Below are 20751 nucleotides of genomic sequence, written 5' to 3'. Positions count from 1 at the left end.
TTATGTCTAGGGAGGAGCCCATGAATCTCTTGAGCCCATAGGCTTTTGGGCTCTGCATTTACCAACAAACACACCTAATAAATCATTTGTAGCTCTTTTGAGGAGCCCTGAGTGAGCTCAGGAGTTAGAATTCCAAGTTGAATGATGACAGTTCTCTTTGGGGCTTGAAAGAAGCTAAAGTCGAGAAAAACATTTAGCAGTAGGTACATAATAATGCCCCCCCCCTCCAAAAAAACCCCTTATTTTTAAAGGAAAATCTAAATAATATATATTCTTAAATTTTAGTAATGGATTTAAATATTGGGGTATGTGATGCAAGAAAGAAACTGTTTTCTGTTGTTTAGGAATTTGGAAGCTCCGGAGACCCCAGTGTATTCTGTAAAGGGCCATAAAGAAATTATAAATACTATAGATGGTGTAGGTGGACTAGGAATCGGAGAAGGAGCACCTGAAATTGTGACTGGCAGCAGAGATGGTGAGTCAGTGTTCTGTGTATTTATTTATTTATTTTTTAGGAAAACGTCTCTGTAATACTATATCCTTTGCAGGTAGAATCCTCCTCAGTCGCCTTGACCCCCTAAATCTAATATGTTGGCTTCCACTTTTAATAGGCAAGTTTGATTCCCTATCCTTCAGTTGTTTCAGACTTCTGGGTATTTGGAGATCAAGGCATAGAAGTTACTATTTTCATTTTGAGCATGTTCAACTACTAATAGCGATAGTTTCCTGTGAATCTTGAAGAATTCAAAATTTTTTTACAGGTTTTTGAGGGAGCTGATGATATAATGTGGGAGGCAGCTTTTCATTTTCTTTTTTAACGAAGCAGAATTAGTACTTGTGAAAATTGTCAGATTGACAGCTGGTTGAAAACTGCAGTTCTGTGTTCCATCCACCGAGTATTGTGAGGAGCCCTAAGGGCACCGACTCTGCTTTCCCACTTTGTGGCAGCCACAAGGAAAAGCTCCTTTGGTGTCCAGCTATTCTTAGTGATTATCACAGAGTCACAGTTTTGTGTTGTCTTGAGGTGCGGGGATTGCATGAGAGATTTGGCATGGTATTTGGTTTGACTAGTTTTTTAAATAGCTGACGATCATAAGGAGATTATTTTAAGAGACAAATGAGCTGTGATTTTATGATAGTTACTCGAGTGGCTGTGTCTTAGAAATTTTTTTTTTTTCATTATAAAAGTAATAAGGAATATAGAAGGAAAAAAATTCAGTCTCTGCCATAGTAACACAACCATTATAATTCCATCTTCCTTTCCAGTCCTGAAGATAATCTTGCATAGTTATTATCAGTATGAATACAATTTTGTGTCATTCTTTTTCATTTACTGTTATATGCAAATACTGTTCCTTCCATATGGTTTTTATAATTATTTTAATAACTAATACACCATGATATGGATTTATCACAGTGTACTTAACCATTACTCTGTTAATTACCATTCAGCTTACTTTAAATTTTTGGCAGGATGACTTAAAAATAATTAAGTAATGAGTGTTGCCATATATGCAACTCTTTTGGAATAAATGTGTTTTATAAATTTTAAAAAGGTATTGTCAACTCTTTCTAAGTGCTTGTTGACACTGTGCACTACAATGGAGAATACTGTTTCCAGCCTACCTTCCCAATACTGATTTTCTGTTTTTTCCCTCAGTTTTATAGATAAGGATACTCTATTCCAACTCATTCTGTTTGTTTACTAGTTAATTTTTTATGTACATTTTCTGTTTATGTTCTTTGCTCATTTTACTATTCCAAACTTAATATTTGTCTTATCAATTTATATGAATCCTAAAAGCACCTTTTTAATGGCCAACTTAATTATATTCCTGGAGATCAATTGAGTGAAATGCATTCCTTCTCCTGAGTTTATTACCTTCTTTGAGGATTTCTTGTCCTTTTCTTATTCCCTCTCAGGTGTTTGCCTTTTGGCAATTTTGCTGTTAACTGCTTGTATTTCTCCTTAGTCAGTGACACATTCAGTTAGTAGTCTGGTAATTAGAATTAAAATGAAGGGACTGAAATTAAATTGAAAAAAAAAAATTGTTAATTTTATTTGATAATTCCCTCTTCTCTATTGCCACAGGGAAATTAAACTTTATTATATATGAAATGGTGTTCTAAAACTCCATATAAGAAATCATAGATATAAAAATTAGAGTTTATTCATCTGTACAAGAGAAATACCAAAGGCTATATGAATATTGGGAGCTCCGGTGGTATAGTGCCTAAGGCATTTTACTGCTGACCAGAAGGCTAGCTGTTCAAACCCACCAGGCACTCCTCAAAAGGAAGGTTGGGCAATCTACTTCCATAGACATACTGCCTCAGAAACCCAAGGAGGGGTCACTGTGAGTCGGAATCAACTCAACAGCAGTGAGTTTGTTTTTTTTGGGGGGGTTCTGGTATATTAATATTAAGGAAGCATTTAACATGACACTGATATTATTCTGAATGAACTAAATAATTGATTCTTTCCAGGCTCAAACAAAGAAAAGGTATCATTTAAGTTGTACAGTATTTGTCTTTTCCTTGTCATTCACTTAGGAACAGCATATTGGCTTTTGTGCATATCTGTTAATTTGGAAGGAACTCTGGTGGGTCAGTGGTTAAAACATTTGGCTGCTAACCAAAAGGCCAGTGGTTTGATCAGCTGCTCCATGGGAGAAAGATGAAGCTTCCATAAAACCTGTAGCCTTAGAAGCTTTATGGGCAATTGTATTTTGTCCTACAGGTCACTGTGAGTCAGAAATGACTCTGTAACAGTGGATTTGTTTTGTTTTTTATTTGTTAATTTGGAAATGAAGTCAGAGAGTAACATGCGAGTTCTTACTCTGATATTAAACACATTGTACCCAATTAGAAGTTAGAAAAATATGGATTTTTTTCAGCTATCATAACATTTATAATATTACCATGAGCACAGTAAGCAATAGGACTAGAGTGCAGAAAAGAAACAAATAAGTCTTCAGTATTAAATTTTGCCAACTCACTTTTATTCATGGCAGGAACCGTCAAGGTGTGGGACCCAAGGCAAAAAGATGATCCTGTTGCTAATATGGAACCTGTACAAGGAGAAAACAAGAGAGACTGTTGGACTGTGGCATTTGGTAAGTTGTGGAAGAATTCTTACGTTTGAAGTATCAGGTGGTAAAAAGCACAGTGCTACCGGAAAGTTCTGATAGAGTCTCCTTGTTGTATGTTCTCTGGATTATTCTGACAGTTTAGGGAGACACATGTTCATGGTGGTTAACATTGGGCTCTAGGGCCTAGGTTTGAATCCTGACTTTGCTACTTATTAGCTGAGTGATGTGGAGCAAGTTACCAGACTTTCCTGTCCTTTGATTGCTTCTTTTATAAAATGGAACTAGTAATCTGACCCACTTAATAGTGTTGGTAGGATTCAGTGAGCTAATACATATAAAGTGTTTAAAATTGTACTTAAATTATTAAGGCCTCAAAGATGATTACTATTATTATTTTGTACTTCTTTTTAGTTAGGTAATATTGATCTAGTGTAAAACCAAAATGACATTATGGATGAGCAAGGCCTCAATGCAAGTGGTAACCTAACAAATCTTACACTGTTCTCTACATGGAATATTTTTGTTTTCTAGAAAATAGTAATGATGTTATAAAATTGCTTCTTATAAATCTGATGATTATGTTCTTAATATTTGTAAAATGAATATTTTATTGGACTAACTAATGTTTGCACTTAGATGTCTTGCTGAGCACCAATGTTAGGCTAATTTTTGCTACTAAAGGATGTGGACCATACTGTTTTAAAATTTTTTTTTTTTTTTTTTTCTTTTCTCTTTTTCCTAAGATACTGCTGGGTAGACAACAGGCATTTAAAAGTTGGGTTTGAAGATATACATGTATTGTTTAACTTTTTATGTTCTTTTTCAATTGGAGTGTAATTTAATAAAAGGGAAGTTTTAGATTTCCAATTAAAAAATAATTATATGGGAATTATTATGTGTTTGTATATTATGAGCAATAATGTAAACTTAAGGCATGCATGTCTTGGAAAGGAATTTTAGGATTACTATTTAGCATGATCATTTAAAAATGGATGTAATAACTAAAAAGTAATTACCTTTGTGTTCATTTGATCTCAGAACATAAGTGCAGGTTTAAAGCTAGGTTATTAAGTTGAAAAAAAAAAACAAAACTAAAAAACCATTTACCCACTGATTTAGCAATTTTTTATGAGTCCCACAAATGTGCAAAGCACCGTGGAGTACACAAAAGTGAAACTGAAAGATTCAAGAAGCTTACAGTTTAGTGAAGAAGGCATGATAGCTACATAAATAATTACAGGGTAGAAGTAACAAAAGGTGCCTTAAACCCACTCCAATCAAGTCATTTCCAACTCACAGCAACCCTGTAGGACATTGTAGACCAGTCTCAGGGTTTCTGATGCTGTAATCTTTTATATATATAGGAGCTCTCGTAGCATAGTGGCTAAGGCACTTGACTGCTAACCAGAAGCCTGGCGGTTCAAACCCACCAGCCACTCCTCGGAAGGAAGGTTGGGCAATCCTACTTCCGTAGTGATACTGCCTTGGAAACCCAAGGAGGGGTCGCTATGAGTAAGGTCTGACTCGACGGCACATAACAACAACAACAACAACAACTGGTAGCATAGTGCCTAAGGCACTTGACTGCTAACCACAGGCTGGTGGTTCAAACCCACCAGCCACTCTCGGAAGGAAGATGGGGCAATCTACTTCCATAGTGATGTTGTTGTTGTTGTTGTTATGTGCCGTCTAGTCGTACCTGACTAATAGCAATCCCATCTTGGGTTTCCAAGGCAGTATCACTATGGAAGTAGATTGCCCCATCTTCCTTCCGAGGAGTGGCTGGTGGGTTTGAACCGTCAGCCTTCTGGTTAGCAGTCAAGTGCCTTAGGCACTACGCTACACACTACCAGAGATACCGCCTCGGAAACCCAAGGAGGGGTCTCTATGAGTTGGGTTCGACTTGATGGCACGCAGCAACAACAACGTGTGTGTGTGTGTGTGTGTGTGTATGTGTGTGTGTGTGTGTATATATATATATATATATTTATTTAAATGCATTTTATTGAAATATAATTGATGTACAGTGAAATACACAAAACTAAAGTAACATGGGTCAGTGCATTATTATTTATTTATTTATTTTTTTGCAGGGTTCCCTCCCACCCCTGGCAACCAACAAAGTTTCCCTCTATATATAAATCTTTCCTTGACTCCCTACAACAACAAACTATATACTATATTTATCCTTCTGTGATTGACTTATTTCACTCAGCATAATGTCCTCCAAGTTCATCCTTGTTATATGGTGTTTTGCAGACTCTACATTATTGTTTAGTGCTGCATAACATTCCATTGTGTGTATGTACCATCTTCCATTGATGGGCATATAGATTGCTTCCATCTTTTTGCTATTGTAAATAATGCTGCGATGAACGTGGGTGTGCATATATCTGTTTCTGCCCTGGCTCTCATGTCTCTAGGGTATATACCTAGTAATGGGATTGCTGGGTCAAGTGGTATCTCCAATTCCAGCATTCTAAGGAGTCGAGAGGTTGTAATCTTTATGGAAACAGACTGCCACATCTTTCTCCCACAAGCAGCTGTTGGGAAAACCTTTTGTTTAACAGTCACTTAATCATTGTACAACTGCTCCTTCAAAGGTCACTAGAGATGTGGATACATGCAGAAGAAGTCCAAAAGGAGAGATGATTGGGGAGCAGGAACATTTTGATCTCAGAGCAAAGACATATAGGATTTGAACCACTGATATTGGGAGGAAATTTTAAACTTAAGGAATAGTTTGAAAAGTGGTTAGAAAAGTAAATAGGGGAGAATGTTGTTAGTTGGCATGGACTTGATTCTGACTCATGGCAACCCCCTGTTTGCAGTGTAGAACTACTCTATAGGTTGGAGGGGAGTAGTGATAGGAATAGCATTAAAGATGGCTTAGGACCATAGCCAGAGATAGGGTTTAGATGGTTTGCAGACAGTAAGTGGAAAGACTTGGTAAGATACTTGGAAGGATGAAATGTGATCAGAGCTTGAGGAAAATTAAATTGGTAGTGGGTAGTGGGGGAGAGATGGGTGGCAGGAAGTAAATGAGTTCAAAGCTCTTTGTAAGTATACCAGGGAAGACAGAGGATAGAAGCAATGGGGATGGAGCAGAGAGGATTGAGTTGAAGAATAGTTTTATAACAAAATAAATAGAATTTGACAACTTATTGGATAAGAGGAAGAAAGGAAAGGGTTATGTCCAAGGTAACTGAATTTTGAGGCTATGGGGTGAATAATATCATTAATGAAAAATTTCCACAAGGGCTGAGGTAGCTTCTAAGAGAAGATATGTCACCTTTGGACATCATGATTTTAAGACGCGAGTTCACCATCTAGGGGGAGCCCACGGTCAGAAATACAGAGCTTGAGTTTACAAGAAAGAGATACTTGGAGGCAATAGAGAATGAAGGCCTTGGGAAAAGATGCTCCGACAGGCTAGCCCAGTCATGGAGGCTTCCCTTTGACTGAACACTTTCCCCACCAAGTGGTACTCAGGAAAGTAATTCCTGGACTCAAGCAGGATGAATTTAAGTAAAGATTATAAACTTACCTTAGGTGACATCATGTCCATGCAACAAACATGTCACAGTGTGCTGCAAGTTATTTCAGGTTTCCTTTCAAAGACAGGATAACAGCAGAACAACATTTTGCAAATTAAATAAATTTAAAGTAGTTTGTATTTGTATTCAAATGTAGTTACTGTCAAAGAAAGCAATAGAAGCATAGTTGTATTTTTCCTCCCAGACTTTACTGTGTTTGAACAATAAGTGGCCTGTTATTCTTTGCAGATGCAATTTGGTGAGAACATTTGCTTTCAATTTAGAATCCAGTAAACACTTTGACATATCCCTTGTATATTAAGTCTGAATGAATGGGCTTCTTCTGTATTTAACAGTATTAAATACAAAATTAGAATCTTGATGCCCTAAAAGGATTGGTGAGAGTCTGCCTAATGTGATTTTATATATGATCTTGTATAAGTTATTTGTGTAGTACATAAACCTTTTTTTTTTAACCATCCTTCAAATTAGTATGTAAAAATATCTGAAATGTTGTATCTTGATTTGCAGGTAATGCTTATAATCAAGAGGAACGTGTTGTTTGTGCTGGCTATGACAACGGGGATATTAAATTGTTTGATCTCAGAAGTATGTCATTGCGATGGGAGACAAACATAAAAAATGGGGTAATGTACTTTCTGATGGTTTCTAGTTTCTCTGAGCATGTTTTCATCCTTCTTCAAATGACTAGAAAAGGAGAATGCCTCCACTAACCATCTCTGTACAACACCTCTTAACCTTTTGGCACCATGGAGCCCTTTGAAAATCTAATCCTCTCTTCAGAAAGTGAAGGCCCACCCAGATACAGTGCCAGGTGAGCCACTAGCCCTTCGGGCTATCTGTGGAGCCCTTTGGTCATTGTTGTTGTTGTTGTTATGTGCCATCGAGTCAGACTCGACTCATAGCGACCGCTCTTTGGGTTTCCGAAGCAGTATCACTACGGAAGTCGATTACCCAATCTTCCTTCCGAGGAGTGGCTGGTGGGTTTGAACCACCAGCCTTCTGGTTGGAAGTCAAGTGCCTTAGGCACTAAGCTACCAGAGCTCCTCCTTTGGTCGTTAGGGTGAAGATATTAAAGCCAGCAAGTAAGAATCCTTTTCCTATTAATTTTGGAATGCCTGAAATAGTAATAGCCTTCCCAAGAACTCTCAGATTTTCCATTCCTGAGTTGTACATCTTTACTGAAGAATGTTTTTTTCTTCTATTGTTCAAAGTCAGGCTTGACTTAACTAAAGGAACTTTGGTGGCACAGTGGTTAAGAGCTTGGCTGCTGACCAGAAGTTCCATGGTTTGAATCCTCCAGCTGCTCTGTGGGAGAAAGATGGGCAGTCTACTTCCATAAAGATTATAGCTTGGAACCCTATAGTGCAATCTGCTCTGCCCTATTGGGTCACTATGAGTTGCAGTCAGCTTGGCAGTAACAAGTTTGTTAACCATGTTAAATAATATAAAAAATCCCACCCAAATCCTGCCTCATTAACATATAAAGATAGAGAGATTTACAACACATACCACAAAATGAAGGATAATTACATCAGATCACAAAATGTAATTCCCACACAGTATTGGGAATTGTGGCTGAGCCAAGTGCACATAGTTTGAAGGGACACAATTCAATACATGACATCCTTTGACATAATGTAGCAGGGGAAAAGAGAGGCCTTCTCGCATTGTAAAGGAGCAAACCTACAGTGAATCAGGCCTGCCTTTTCTCAGACATTGAGTCTAATCTGAGACATATACCTACAACCTGAAAACTGAGGCCTTAGTATCCTAAGTACACTCTACTGTGTCTGTTAAGATTCCCAGAATCATAGATCCATATGGAATCTAGCAAAGAAGGGTCTAGGGAGATCACCAAGAAAGCATGGGCTGACATGTCACAGCCCATCAATTATGCATCCCGTCAGTTATGCTTAATGGGTACGGAGTTAACTTCTGAAGTGATGAAAATGTTTTGGGACTTGATAGAGGTATTGGTTGTACAACACTGAATATACTAAATACCAATTGCTCATTTTCAAGTGGCTAATTTTATGTTATGTGAATTTCATCTTAATAAATTTTTGAAACCTGAAAAAAAAGGATGTAAAATAGTAAATTATGGCCACAAATTGTAGCACTTGGAACCTAACCCAAATAGGCATGGCTTGGATGCGCAAGATGATTTTTGTTGACCTTGCTAACCACGAAAAATATTTTTCACAAGTAAAAGTACATATTACATTGATGTAAACTATAAGATGATTGAATGCTTTTACATGAGCTGGTAAGTTTAAAGCTGTTTAACTTTGTTATAAGAATCTCCTGTATAATGATGAGACCACCAATAATAAATACTCACTCTTTTCAGGTATGTAGTGTGGAGTTTGACAGAAAAGACATAAGTATGAATAAGTTAGTAGCTACATCTCTGGAAGGAAAGTTCCATGTTTTTGACATGAGAACCCAGCATCCAACCAAAGGTTTTGCCTCTGTTTCAGAAAAGGTAAGTATGAAGGAATTGTCTTTCTATGAAGAGGATGAAGACTTGGTTTAGACTAACAGGATTAGTCACAAAGGTTTCTTCCAGGTCTTTATGTGAAAGAGCTATTTTTGATATATTTCTGTGGGATCTTGACAAGTTTTTCTGTACAAAGAGCACTTTCCCAAAGCTCTAGACTTCTTGATTATAATAAGACCTCAGTTGGCTGGGAATCTTGCAGCTTGGTTACAATGACAAGAAAACTAGTTGATGGTGGGAATTTGATCCACACAACCCTGGCTGCTGTTTTTTAATAAATATATAATATTTATATTAATATCCAACTGTGTATTTTTCAAAATCAACATGTATATAATGACATTACAGCCTATTTTATTTAATATTCCAGTTTGCTGTGTTAAATGAAATAATTTGTTTAAATGACTAATCACTGAATTTGGTGCATAATAGATGGTCAAAAATATTTTCTGATTTATTTATACTTTACCTTTTTCCAGATAGCATATGAGGTAGCTAAGAGGGAAACATGGAATTAAAGGATTAGAAAACTAGATGAGGAAAGCAGAAGCAGGGAAAAGGGAAAATACTGGTTAAAACTGTAAGGTGATGTCTGGAGTTTAGGGGATGCATAAAATTCACATTGAAATGTCCTGTCATTTGCAAGAGATGAGTTGCAACTTTAACTCTGAGCTTCCTTGTGTGTAAAAATAAAGAAGAAAGACTGATCAGTTACAGGTGTAATGGTAAGATTAAAATACATAAGTAGCTCAGGAAATCAGAATTCAGTCTTCTGTTCCTTCTTCCTCCACCATGATTTAATAGTATTTCCTAAATCTTCCTATTTTATAGTATTTCATTATAATTATTATTATTATTATTACTGTTGCTGCCTGATCAACTAAATTCTTAAGAAGATAGCTATAAATTGGAATATTGTTTTGCCTTTGAGATACCAGAATAACTAGCTGTCAACAACATACAACACTCATTAGATTGTTCATATATGATTTGCATGACATTTCTCATTATCTATAAATGAAAGCGTCATCTCCAAAAATTTTACGTTCTATTAGGAGCTCTGATAGCATAGTGCCTAAGGCACTTGACTGCTAACCAGAAGGCTGGCAGTTCAAACCCACCAACCACTCCTCGGAAGGAAGGTTGGGCAATCTACTTCCGTAGTGATACTGCCTCAGAAACCCAAGGAGAAGTCGCTAAGAGTCGGATCCGACTTGACGGCACATAGCAACAACAACATTTGGTTAACCAAGTAATTGCAAAATCTGTCAAATAAATGACTCTATTGTATTTTAAGAGGGTCATTTTCCCTCTTGTTTTTGTGGTTTGATCATCTTTACTTCCAGAAGAAACAAATTTTAGGTATAGAACAAACTTAAATTTGTCAGCTTGAATCTGTGAGGGTTTTTCACAAAAAAGTATATGTTTCAGTGTATATTTTGAGATGTGTTTTTATCTGCTGATGGTTACTCTCTCAAAAGAGTATTAAAGTCAGATGTCAAGACTAACCACTTACTGAACTGTCAAGTGTACATGTATGGCTTACTTCAAGTTAGCCAATTTCAATGCTACAAAGTAGAAGGCATTCATCTCTCTCCCTCAGTCCTTCTCTCCTTCGTTCCTTCTCTCCTTCAGTTTTCCCACATTGAATAAACACTGCTAGGATTGATTTAAGGAGTTCTTGTGGTGCAGTGTTAAAGCACTTGGCTGCTAACGAGCGTGTCGGCAGTTCAAACCCACCAGCCACTCCATAGGAGAAAGATGAGGCAGTCTGTTTCCATAAACATGTACAGCCTTGGAAACCCTATGGAGCAGTTCTACTCTGTCCTATAGGATCACTGTGAGTCAGAGTCTAATTGATGACTGTGAGTTTGGTTTTGGTTTAGGATTGATTTACTGCCTGTTGGTTGAGGGGCTAATAAGCTGTTAACTGTCTTTCAGTTGCCGTTTTTTATCTTCTAGCTTAATACGACTGATAAAGGCCTTGGCTTATTATGACCATAAACACTGTTATGAATCCTCATGGTCTTTATTTTACAGACCAGACAAGTCAGGATGGTAGTAAATGGAGAATAGATTCTGGGAGTTTAAGGTGAAAATTTAGTCAATGTTTTCCTTTTTCCTTAGGAAGACCTGTATGTTTTTGTTCTTTGAGTGTTTTCCTTTAGAATGAGCTAGAGATATTTAAATGTGTTGTTGTTATGTGCCATCGAGTCAGACCCGACTCATAGTAACCCCTCCTTGGGTTTCCGAGGCAGTATCACTACAGAAGTAGATTGCCCCATCTTCCTTCTGAGGACTGGCTGGTGGGTTTGAACCACCAGCCTTCCAGTCAGCAGTCAAGTGCTTTTAGGCACTATGCTACCAGAGCTCCCATTTAAATGTATAAGATCTATTTTTATAACTTAAATGGTACTATAAACTTAAATGCACTTTTAATTGGATAACATCTGTCTTTTTAAAATATTCAGTGCAGCTGTGTTTCTTGAACAATAAAGAAAATTGGTGCAGTTTCTAAATTCCTATAAATATCTATAGCCATCATAAAGATGTGCCAAAAAATAACCTTAATTACTTTTGTAACAGCCATTGAAATCCAAGTAGTAAAAATTTTTTATTTACAGAGTTTCTCTTCTAGGGCAGTCTTTATTTATCATAGAAATGTATTAATAAGCTGTACGTCTCTGGTCCTGTTTAGGCTCATAAGTCTACTGTATGGCAGGTCCGACACCTGCCACAGAACAGAGAGCTCTTCCTCACTGCTGGAGGTGCTGGCGGCCTCCACCTCTGGAAGTAGTAAGTCTCTCCCAGTGCCTGTTGCTCCCTTTAAGTTACTTGTGGGCATAAAGTAAACTTAGATTAAACTTTTTGTCTTTTTTGCCTCCTCCTTTCATTTTGCTGTGATTTTATATTTCATAGTATTACATAACTATTGCTTTCTAAGCATTTTATGTGTTTTACTAATATATCTTACACTTAGTAAACATTCACCTTCTTTTGAAACACTAAATATGTATTTGTCATTTTAATAGAATATATTGTAATGCTATCTTTAATATTAGAAGAGCTTGTTGTTGTTGTTAGGTGCCATCGAGTCGTCTATGACTCATAGCGACCCCATGCACAGCAGAACAAAACACTGCTTGATCGTGTGCCAGCCCCATCGTTGTAGCCACTCTGTCTGTCTATTTTGTTGAGGGCCTTCCCCTTCTTTGCTGCCCCTCCACTTTACCAAGCATGATATCCTTCTCCAGGAAATGATTCCTTCCGACATCATGACCAAAATAGGTAAGACGAAGTCTGGCCATTCTTGCTTCTGAGGAACATTCTGGCTGTACTTCTTCCAGGACAGATCTGTTAGTCTTTTTCGGAGACAATGGTACTCTTAGCATTCTGTTCCAACACCACAACTCAAAAGCATCAACTTTTCTTCGGTCTTCCTTACTCATTGTCCAACTCTCACATGCATATGAGGTGATTGAAAATACCATGGCTTAGGTTAGGTGCACCTCAGTCTTCAAGGAGACATCTTTGCTCTTTAGAAGAGCTAATATAATAGCGTTTGTCTGCTAACCACAAGGTCGACAGTTCAAACCCCCCAGCCACTGTATGAAAGAATGACTTAGCCGTGTTCTCCCATAAAGATTTCAGCGTAGGAAACCCTTTGGGCAAGGGCAATTTTACTTTGCCATACGGGGTCACATTGAGTCAGAATTGACTTGATGGCCCACAACAACAGAAACAGTTCTTAGCACAGACTTGAAACCATGGTTTTTGCTACTTCTTTAAAAGTATGAAAATTTTAACCGAGGATTTTTTTTCAGATATTTCTTCTAATCATCTCTAGAAATTAGAAAAAAGGGTTCGAATTTAATTTTTTTACATCCTGATCGTTTACTTGTTCACAGTCACAAAACAGCATAAGGCCTCTGATTGGTCTTCAGGAAAAGCCTTATCTTTGAGTTTGCTTCTTGCTTTCTCTAGGCAAGGTGAGTTACAGTAAGAGCTGTGTAAGCAACTACTGTACTCTATGAATCCCAAAGGCCTGACGGGGCAGATATCAGTTCAGTTCCTTTAAAAGGCCTGAAAAAAGTTGAGAGTTAACAGTATTTCTTAACACCTTGTCATTGTTAGGTACCCTCTAGTCGGCTCCAGCTTGTAGCGATTCTGCATGCTACAAAACGAAACATCTTTACAGTCCTTGCTATACTTGAGACCATCATTGCAGCCACTGTGTCAATCCATCTTGCTGAGGGTTTTCCCCTTTTCACTGTCCCTCCACTTTACCAAGTATGATGTCCTTCTCCAGGGAATGGTCCCTTCTGAAAACATGACCAAAGTAGGTGAGATGAAGTCTGGCCATTCTTGCTTCCATGCAGCATTCTGGCTGAACTCCTTCCAGGACAGATTTGTTTGTTCTGGAAGTCTGTGGTACTTTCAGCATTCTTCACCAGCACCACAACTCAAAACCATCAACTCCTCTTTGATCTTCCTTATTCATTTTTTGGCTTTCATATGCATATGAGGCAAATAAAAATACATTGACTTGGGTTAGGTCTGAAAACCTTAGCTAAACAATATCAACTTAGAGGGAAAACCATAAAATATTTCTCTGATATATCACTCAGGATAAAAGAAAAAGCATGTGCCCATAAGTGAAAGATACAGGTATTCCCCAGGTTATGAACATTCAAATTATTGACTTGCCCTTTAATGTTAGGTAAATTTGCCCTCACTTTGAAAGGATTGAACCAACCCCTACTTGCAACAAATTCTTCATCACAATCACCTTCACTTGCTATACATGTAGCTTTTAAATCATTGAAAAAGGTTGGAGCCTTTTTTTTGCACTAAAATAAAAACCAAAACCAAACCAACTGCCATCAAGTTAATTCTGAGTCATAGCAACCCTATAGGACAGAGTAGAACTTCCCTATAGGATTTCCAAGGCTATAAATCTTCACGGAAGCAGATAGCCACATCTTTCTTCTTTCTGTGGAGTGGCTGGTGAGTTTGAACCACAGACCTTTTGGTTAGCAGCCAAATGCCTTAACCACTACACTACCAGAATTCTTTTCTTGCGCTAAAGTAAGACTAAATAAGAATGATGTGCATCTGTACCTACTCCAATACCAATTCTTAAAGACACAGGAGCAGATCTCTTTCTGATCCTAGGAACTGCTTGTATTTCAAAAAGAAAGTTTGATTAACAATGTAAGATGGAAAAACCCCATCTTCAATATGTCTGGGATGTTCACGTTTACAAAGTATTTTTCTATTTATTAGCTCCCTTTACAAGCCAGGAGGAGTTTTGAAAAACAGGGCTCCAAGGGAAAATACTGATTAAAGTATTGAAGGATATAGCTGACAAAAAAAAAACCCAACTGACATTGAAAGCTTTGGTTCAGAACTGCAGAGTATCTGCGAATAAAAGGCAGAGAAAAAGTTTTAGGAAATCTGAGGAATGGTGGATCATTTTTGTATTTTCTCTTTTTTTATCCCTGATTCTTCCAACCCAGATTCTCCACTCCATGTTAGACTCTGCCCAGTCCTCTTAGTTAAACCATACAGAGACCCAGATCCACCACTATTTTACTTGATGACCAAACTCTTCAGGCTGCTTACTTGAAGAACTAGTCCCCGGTTTTTTTTTTGTAGTTCACATGTGGAATTATATTTTGTGTGATGTACAAACATGTTTGCAGCTAGAATTTTTGACTACCCTGTACCTCTATTTTCTACCCAACGCCAGATGATAAAGATGCTGTAATGGATTTAGTTACATCAGTAAAATTGGGTCTGTATGCCAGATGTTAAGAAGAAGCTCACAACCTTGAGGGACTAAATTTGTAGACAAATACAATATAGTGGGCACAGTGCCAATTAAAGTACTTATGATAGCTATCCCCCATCCATCTGTCAGTTTGGCCTTCATTGATGACGTGTGTTGCTGTGTTCCTGATTCCCATTTGGGATCCCTGCCTCTTCCCTGCATGGCTCACCTTCTCATAAAGAGTATGGCCAGAAGCTCAGCACAGGACAGCCAAGACCTACAGCAACATGGTGCCCACAGGTGGCCATGAAGCCAGGGGGTCTGCCTCCCCCTGGTCAGGAGCATCTGCTCAGTGTCTTCCATTTTCAAGGTGGGGCCCTCAGGCACACTACAGCATACTATAACTCTCCACCTGAAGATGGCAGCCACTGAGTACCAGCAACTATCTATGAGCCAGTCTAGCAGTTCTCAAGTGTGGCTTGGGACCTGGAGGGGAACCCAGGCCCTTTCAGGGGTCTGTGAAGTCAAAACTGTTTTTGTAATAATACTAAGGCCCTGCTGGCTTCCTCCCCCTCATACTTGTACAAGTAGCAGTGGCTTTCTCCAGAGGTGACCTGACTTGTGAGGAAAGCCAGGCACTAAAGAAAGTCACAAAAATGTAAAAACAATGCTGCTTTTCTCATTTTTTATTTATTTTTAAATTTTTATTGTGATTTGGGCGAAAGTTCACAAAGCAAATTCATTTTCCATACAGCAGTTCACACACCTCTTCCCTGTGTCCTTCCCTCCCATGTACTCCTCACCCAGGCCATCCCTCTGTGCATACACAGCCCTTCTGTTCTCCCATGATTGATCTCTCCAAGGAGTTTATCTACCTTAATGTTCAGCTCATATGCCTATCTTGTTTGGCTGGAAGGCACAGGAGTATGTTCAATTCCATATGAAGGGCAGCTAGGGGTAATAGTCTTCAGGGGTTTCACCTGGCTCTATCAGACCAGCAAACCTGGTCCTTTTTTAAAAAATAATAGTTTTGTTCCACATTGTTAAACTCTATCGAGGATCTCCTACACAGATCCCCCTCTGAATGATTGACTGTGGTAGCCAGGTACTATCTAGTTCTTCTGGTCTCATGGTTATATAGGCTGAGGATCACATGGTCTACCAGTCCCTTGGGCTAATTGTTTCCATGCATCTTTGATTTTCTTCATTCTCCTTTGCTCTGGACAAGGAGACACTCATCATTGCATCTAGATGCCTGCTTGGAAGCTTTTAAGATCCCAGTTGCAACTCACCAAAGTAGGATGTGGAACAATGTTTTTGTTTTCTCACTAATTTTTGTATTGGAAAATTTTTATTTTTATATTATTTATATTTATAAGTACTGACTGTATTTTATTTTTAGTGAGTTCATAAATGTAGTTTTTTAAAAAAAAGTTGTGTCTGTATACAGTCAGAAATTTGAAGTTTGTCTCAATATGAACTTTAATTCATATCATAACAGATATCTGGTCTAATCTTCATATTGGGTTGGAGTTTTGCTGTCAAATAATATGCCAACAAACAACAATCAGTTTAAATAAAATGATATTTAGCTTTATTTCCATTTACCAGGTTCTCTTGGTAGTGATGCACTTACATTATGAATATTTACTGAGCACTCAACCAAGAGTCCCTAGAGGATCTTATTCAAAGTGTTTTCTCGATGAACGGACCCCGGCATGGTTGGGTTTTCTGTGTGTACATTTGAGTCAGTCTCTCTCTCTTAAAACTTTAGTGGATAATGTGGAACGTTTTTTAAAATATTCTTTATCTTCTAAATGCTAAATAACTGCAGTCTTTGCCAATGGAAGTATGAATAAAGTTCTGTATTTAAACTGTTCCTTCATCTGACTGTGCTAATCCTTTTAATCAAAATAAGTTCTAGAGTTAGAGAGGAAGAGAAAGCAGTAGTCATTAGCCTTTCACTTTTTCTGTCTGCCCTGTGTCTGAGTTGCTTTGTGACTCTTAAACCCTTGGCCTTAGGTACCTTTTATGAAGTAAAGGAAGAGTAACAGCTGATACCTAATAGGCCTTAAATAAGCCTGCTGAGAAGTACATCCATAGTTACTAATAACATCTCCTTGGTGAGGAGGGAGGAGATAGAGACAGTCTTTTCTTTTTTTCCCTCTCCAATTTAGACTAAGCAGAATTTATGAATTGTTAAACTTCTGCTCTTCTTTCTTTATAAATTTATATTTTCAGCTGAAAGAAAATTAAATATTCTCAGAAGTGCTTTTTTTTTAAAGCAGTGTTAAGGTCTAAAACTTCCTCTGATACCTTCCCATAGACAGGGTACACAAAAGGCACCAGGCTTGCATCTATATAATGGAGCTGTGAGGTTGGGGCCTGGTGACATTCCTTCACTGAGGAACTGTTGAAATGAAGCTCTACAAAAGTTACTTACTGCTTTTGCCTTTGCACGTGCTGTTGGCCTATGGCACCCAAACCAAGACAGTTACAACAAAGATGATCGAGATTGCCAAGTAAATTTATTAAAGAATGCTAGATCAGCCTAGAGCTTTTATATTAAAAGAGAAAATATAGGTATGTCCTAAACAGGAGCGATGTTAAATATTTTATAGTAGACCTCACACTTTTTATGAGATGTTTTGGGAATAGGATTTGAGGTTGAAACTGTGTCTTTATTTGCATTAGAAAGATTCTTTAAGTGTTTATCAGTTTTAATAATCAACTGAGAAATAAAAATAGTCACTGAATTATATGTATGAAAATAGAATGGTGAATGCTAAGATTTATATCTTCTCACTGCTTTGATCTTGTTTTTCAGTGAATACCCTGTTCATCGGTCAAAGAAAGACTCTGAGGGTGTGGAAATGGGAGTTGCTGGCTCTGTGAGCCTTCTGCAGAATGTGACATTGTCTACCCAGCCCATTTCAAGTTTGGACTGGAGTCCAGACAAAAGAGGCCTCTGCGTCTGTAGTTCATTTGACCAGATGGTGAGAGTTCTGATTGTTACAAAACTCCACAAAATGTGATCAAGACTTTGGACTTGAGGCCTTCCAGAGGAACTCTCACAGAATGTTAGATAAGTTCTGAGAACCTCTGACTCTGACTGAACAAAGTTGGACTTAGACTGAAGAAGAAGGCCCAGACACAAACCAGGCCAACTTCTCTCTCTGGGTGTGAAAAGCCGAGGGCTGTCACGGTGACCCCCGCCCCCCAGACTCTGACTTTCTGTTGTGCGTGAGGCACCATTTTCCAGACCCAACTCTCTCCCCTCCCCTCTGTTTCCAGTAAGAAGATGATTGTTGTTATCTATGTTCACACATATTTCTAACTTGTTTTGCATTTCCTCAATTCTGTATTTTATCTTGGCACTTGTATTGTAGCTTAGTGTTTACAATATTGTGGTAAGGATCATTTAATTTTATTTAAAATAGTTGGCTATAAGAAAACAATTTTGAATTTACTTTCATAAATACATTTTGAGAGATTTCAGTGTCAGGAGCTTTCTGTATAGAATATTACAAAATTCTAAAATAGCGAATCAGACTAGATTGGGGTTTTCAAGCAGTGTAACTCATAAAATACAATGCTATGCTTTGGAAAGACCTCTTTTTTCTTTAGAATACAAGGAATTAAGGTAGTGAGACTTTTGGTTATTGACTCTGGTGAGTGATACTTTTGAGATACACAGGATTGTGGGGGGTTTTTAGCCTTACTTTTTGTCAAGACTTTTTTTATATTTTATGAATAAACTTTGAAATCTGTGCAAGCTTTGATTTTATTAACAGTGGTAATAAAGCCAACTCTTTCACTTCTTTGTGCTTTGTAAGTACCTACTATGTACCAGTTAATTTACCTTATTTCTGTAACGTTCACCTCTGAAGGCTAAGCCTTCAGAGGTGTTCACGCTTTCATTAAGCCTACTTTCCTCCATTTCCATTCACGATTCTAAATCATGTGGTCTAGTTAATGCCGACTGATGGTGACCCCATTAAGTGTAAGAGTGGAACTGTGCTCTGTAGGGTTTCCAGTGGCTGTTCTTTTGGAAGTAGATTGCCAAGCCTTTCTTTTGAGGTGCTTCTGGGTGGACTTGAACCTTGGCACCTAAAACATTCATAATATGTAAAATTTATGTTATTTCAGAGGTTCATGGGAAGTTACTTGTTTGGAATATTAAGTTCAAGAATTTTTTTTCTTTTTTTTTAATTTCCAAAAGCTTTTATAGAACAGTGCTTTGAATATTGTTACAGAAGCAAAAAATTAAATTGAACTTAAAGCCTACCCATGCTATGTGTGGCTTTTTGTTTTTGTTTTGTAATTTGCAAGGAAAAATGGAAGCTCAGCCCAGTACAAAAATAGGAAAGGGAAATGCCATACAATGCCTACTAAAAAGCCAAAATACTCTTTAGTCTTAAATTTCATTTTGGGGGAATTTATTTCTATTTAGTTATAACTTATTTCCAATCCTAAGCGTTTTTCCATCCAGGTGCAGTCCAGAGACATGCAGTAGAATGTGAAAGGGGCTCTTCACCGTATGCATTTCTGTTAACTCAAAAGAAACTTGAAGGTAGGACAGACAATATATTTACGATTCAATGTGTATCGGTAGCTTCCTAAATACTTTTGTTAATGATTTAGGTGGAGTGTTTCTATTAATATCAGAAGTTTCCAGCACAAACTATTTTACCCTTTTTGTGCATGAGAACAGCCATAAACGTTTGGCAGATTCTTAGGGTCTTCATGAGGTGTAAAAGTTAATTATGCCCGAGGCAGTGCCTCATAACTTTTAGTAAATTTTATTTTCCCTTGGAAAGAAGATGCTCTCTCTCCTAGGGCTGCACATTCAGGAGCCCACACCTTTGTTTTAACTGAAGACCCAGTGGTGCTCTGTCCCCTTGTGGGAAATGTGGGCATTGCAGACCTTTCCTCCCAAAAGAAAGTCAATTGTGCTTTACAAATGCATCTGGAAAGGTCACAGTTTAATTCCCAGCAGGCACATAAGTCAAAATGGACCTTGAGAAAGACTTAATCTTACAGAAATGGCTTCCCAAAATGTGAGTGCTTTTATGGAAAGAAGCACTTGTCGTATGATAACGGTGTATAGCATGGCTATACTTGCTTTTCCACAGTGAGCTTATTAGCCACAAGTTTTAGAATTAGCTTTAATGTAGACAGGGCAATCTACTTCCTTAAAGATTTGCAGTCTTGGAAACCCAGTGGGATTTACTGTGAGTCAAAATCGACTCGATGGCATTAAGTTCATCTTATTCTTAGTGCACCATGAAAACTGACTTCCAAAAAGGAACATTTGGCTTTTTATAAAGCGAGAAATGATTTTGTAAAAAGTGTATACCGTCCCATCACCAGTTTATAAGTTCTGACTTTAATATAAAGTATTTCTTTATGTATGGATTTATTTATATCATCACTTAGCTTCCTACGAAAATTCTACTACTTCTCCCTACCTTCCTTGCTCTAGATTTGCATGGAATATAGTCATTAATTTTAAAAGCTTCTGTACTAACAAGTTAACGAGGAGCCTTCCATCTGGCCACCTTTGGAGCTCTGGAGTTAAACAACAACCAAAACTAAACAAGCAACCAAAACTTAACAGTGTGGTCAAAAGACACAGTTCTCCTTATACAGGAAGCTGAAGAAACTGGTACTTCATGCTCCTCATTTTAAGTGTTCAACCTTTTTTCCTGGACCTTAAGAGTACTCATACCTAAGGTTTTCAAAATAAATCACAACATCAGTGCTGAAAGAAGCATTAGAGCCTGCTGCTCCCACATCTCATCTTTTGGAGACAAACACAGAGGC

The 20751-nt window shown here is 37.7% G+C and overlaps 1 protein-coding gene across 1 annotated transcript in view; it reads left to right on the top strand.

Moving 5' to 3' along the window:
- Positions 1 to 17960, top strand: part of DNAAF10 (dynein axonemal assembly factor 10) — a 31870-nt gene extending 13910 nt beyond the window's left edge. Inside the window, exons 3-8 of the mRNA XM_007940075.2 lie at positions 345 to 475; positions 3015 to 3116; positions 7160 to 7275; positions 9003 to 9137; positions 11851 to 11948; positions 17753 to 17960. Of these exons, the coding sequence (XP_007938266.1) occupies positions 345 to 475; positions 3015 to 3116; positions 7160 to 7275; positions 9003 to 9137; positions 11851 to 11948; positions 17753 to 17960 (790 nt within the window). The remainder of the gene's footprint in view (positions 1 to 344; positions 476 to 3014; positions 3117 to 7159; positions 7276 to 9002; positions 9138 to 11850; positions 11949 to 17752) is intronic.
- Positions 17961 to 20751: the final 2791 nt, after the last annotated feature.

The sequence above is a fragment of the Orycteropus afer genome, unplaced genomic scaffold (assembly GCF_000298275.1).
Source record: "Orycteropus afer afer isolate SDZICR_OR568_19922 unplaced genomic scaffold, OryAfe1.0 scaffold00065, whole genome shotgun sequence".
NCBI lineage: Eukaryota > Metazoa > Chordata > Mammalia > Tubulidentata > Orycteropodidae > Orycteropus > Orycteropus afer.
Note: the sequence above shows the minus strand (reverse complement) of the source record. Positions and strands in the feature narration are given on the sequence as shown.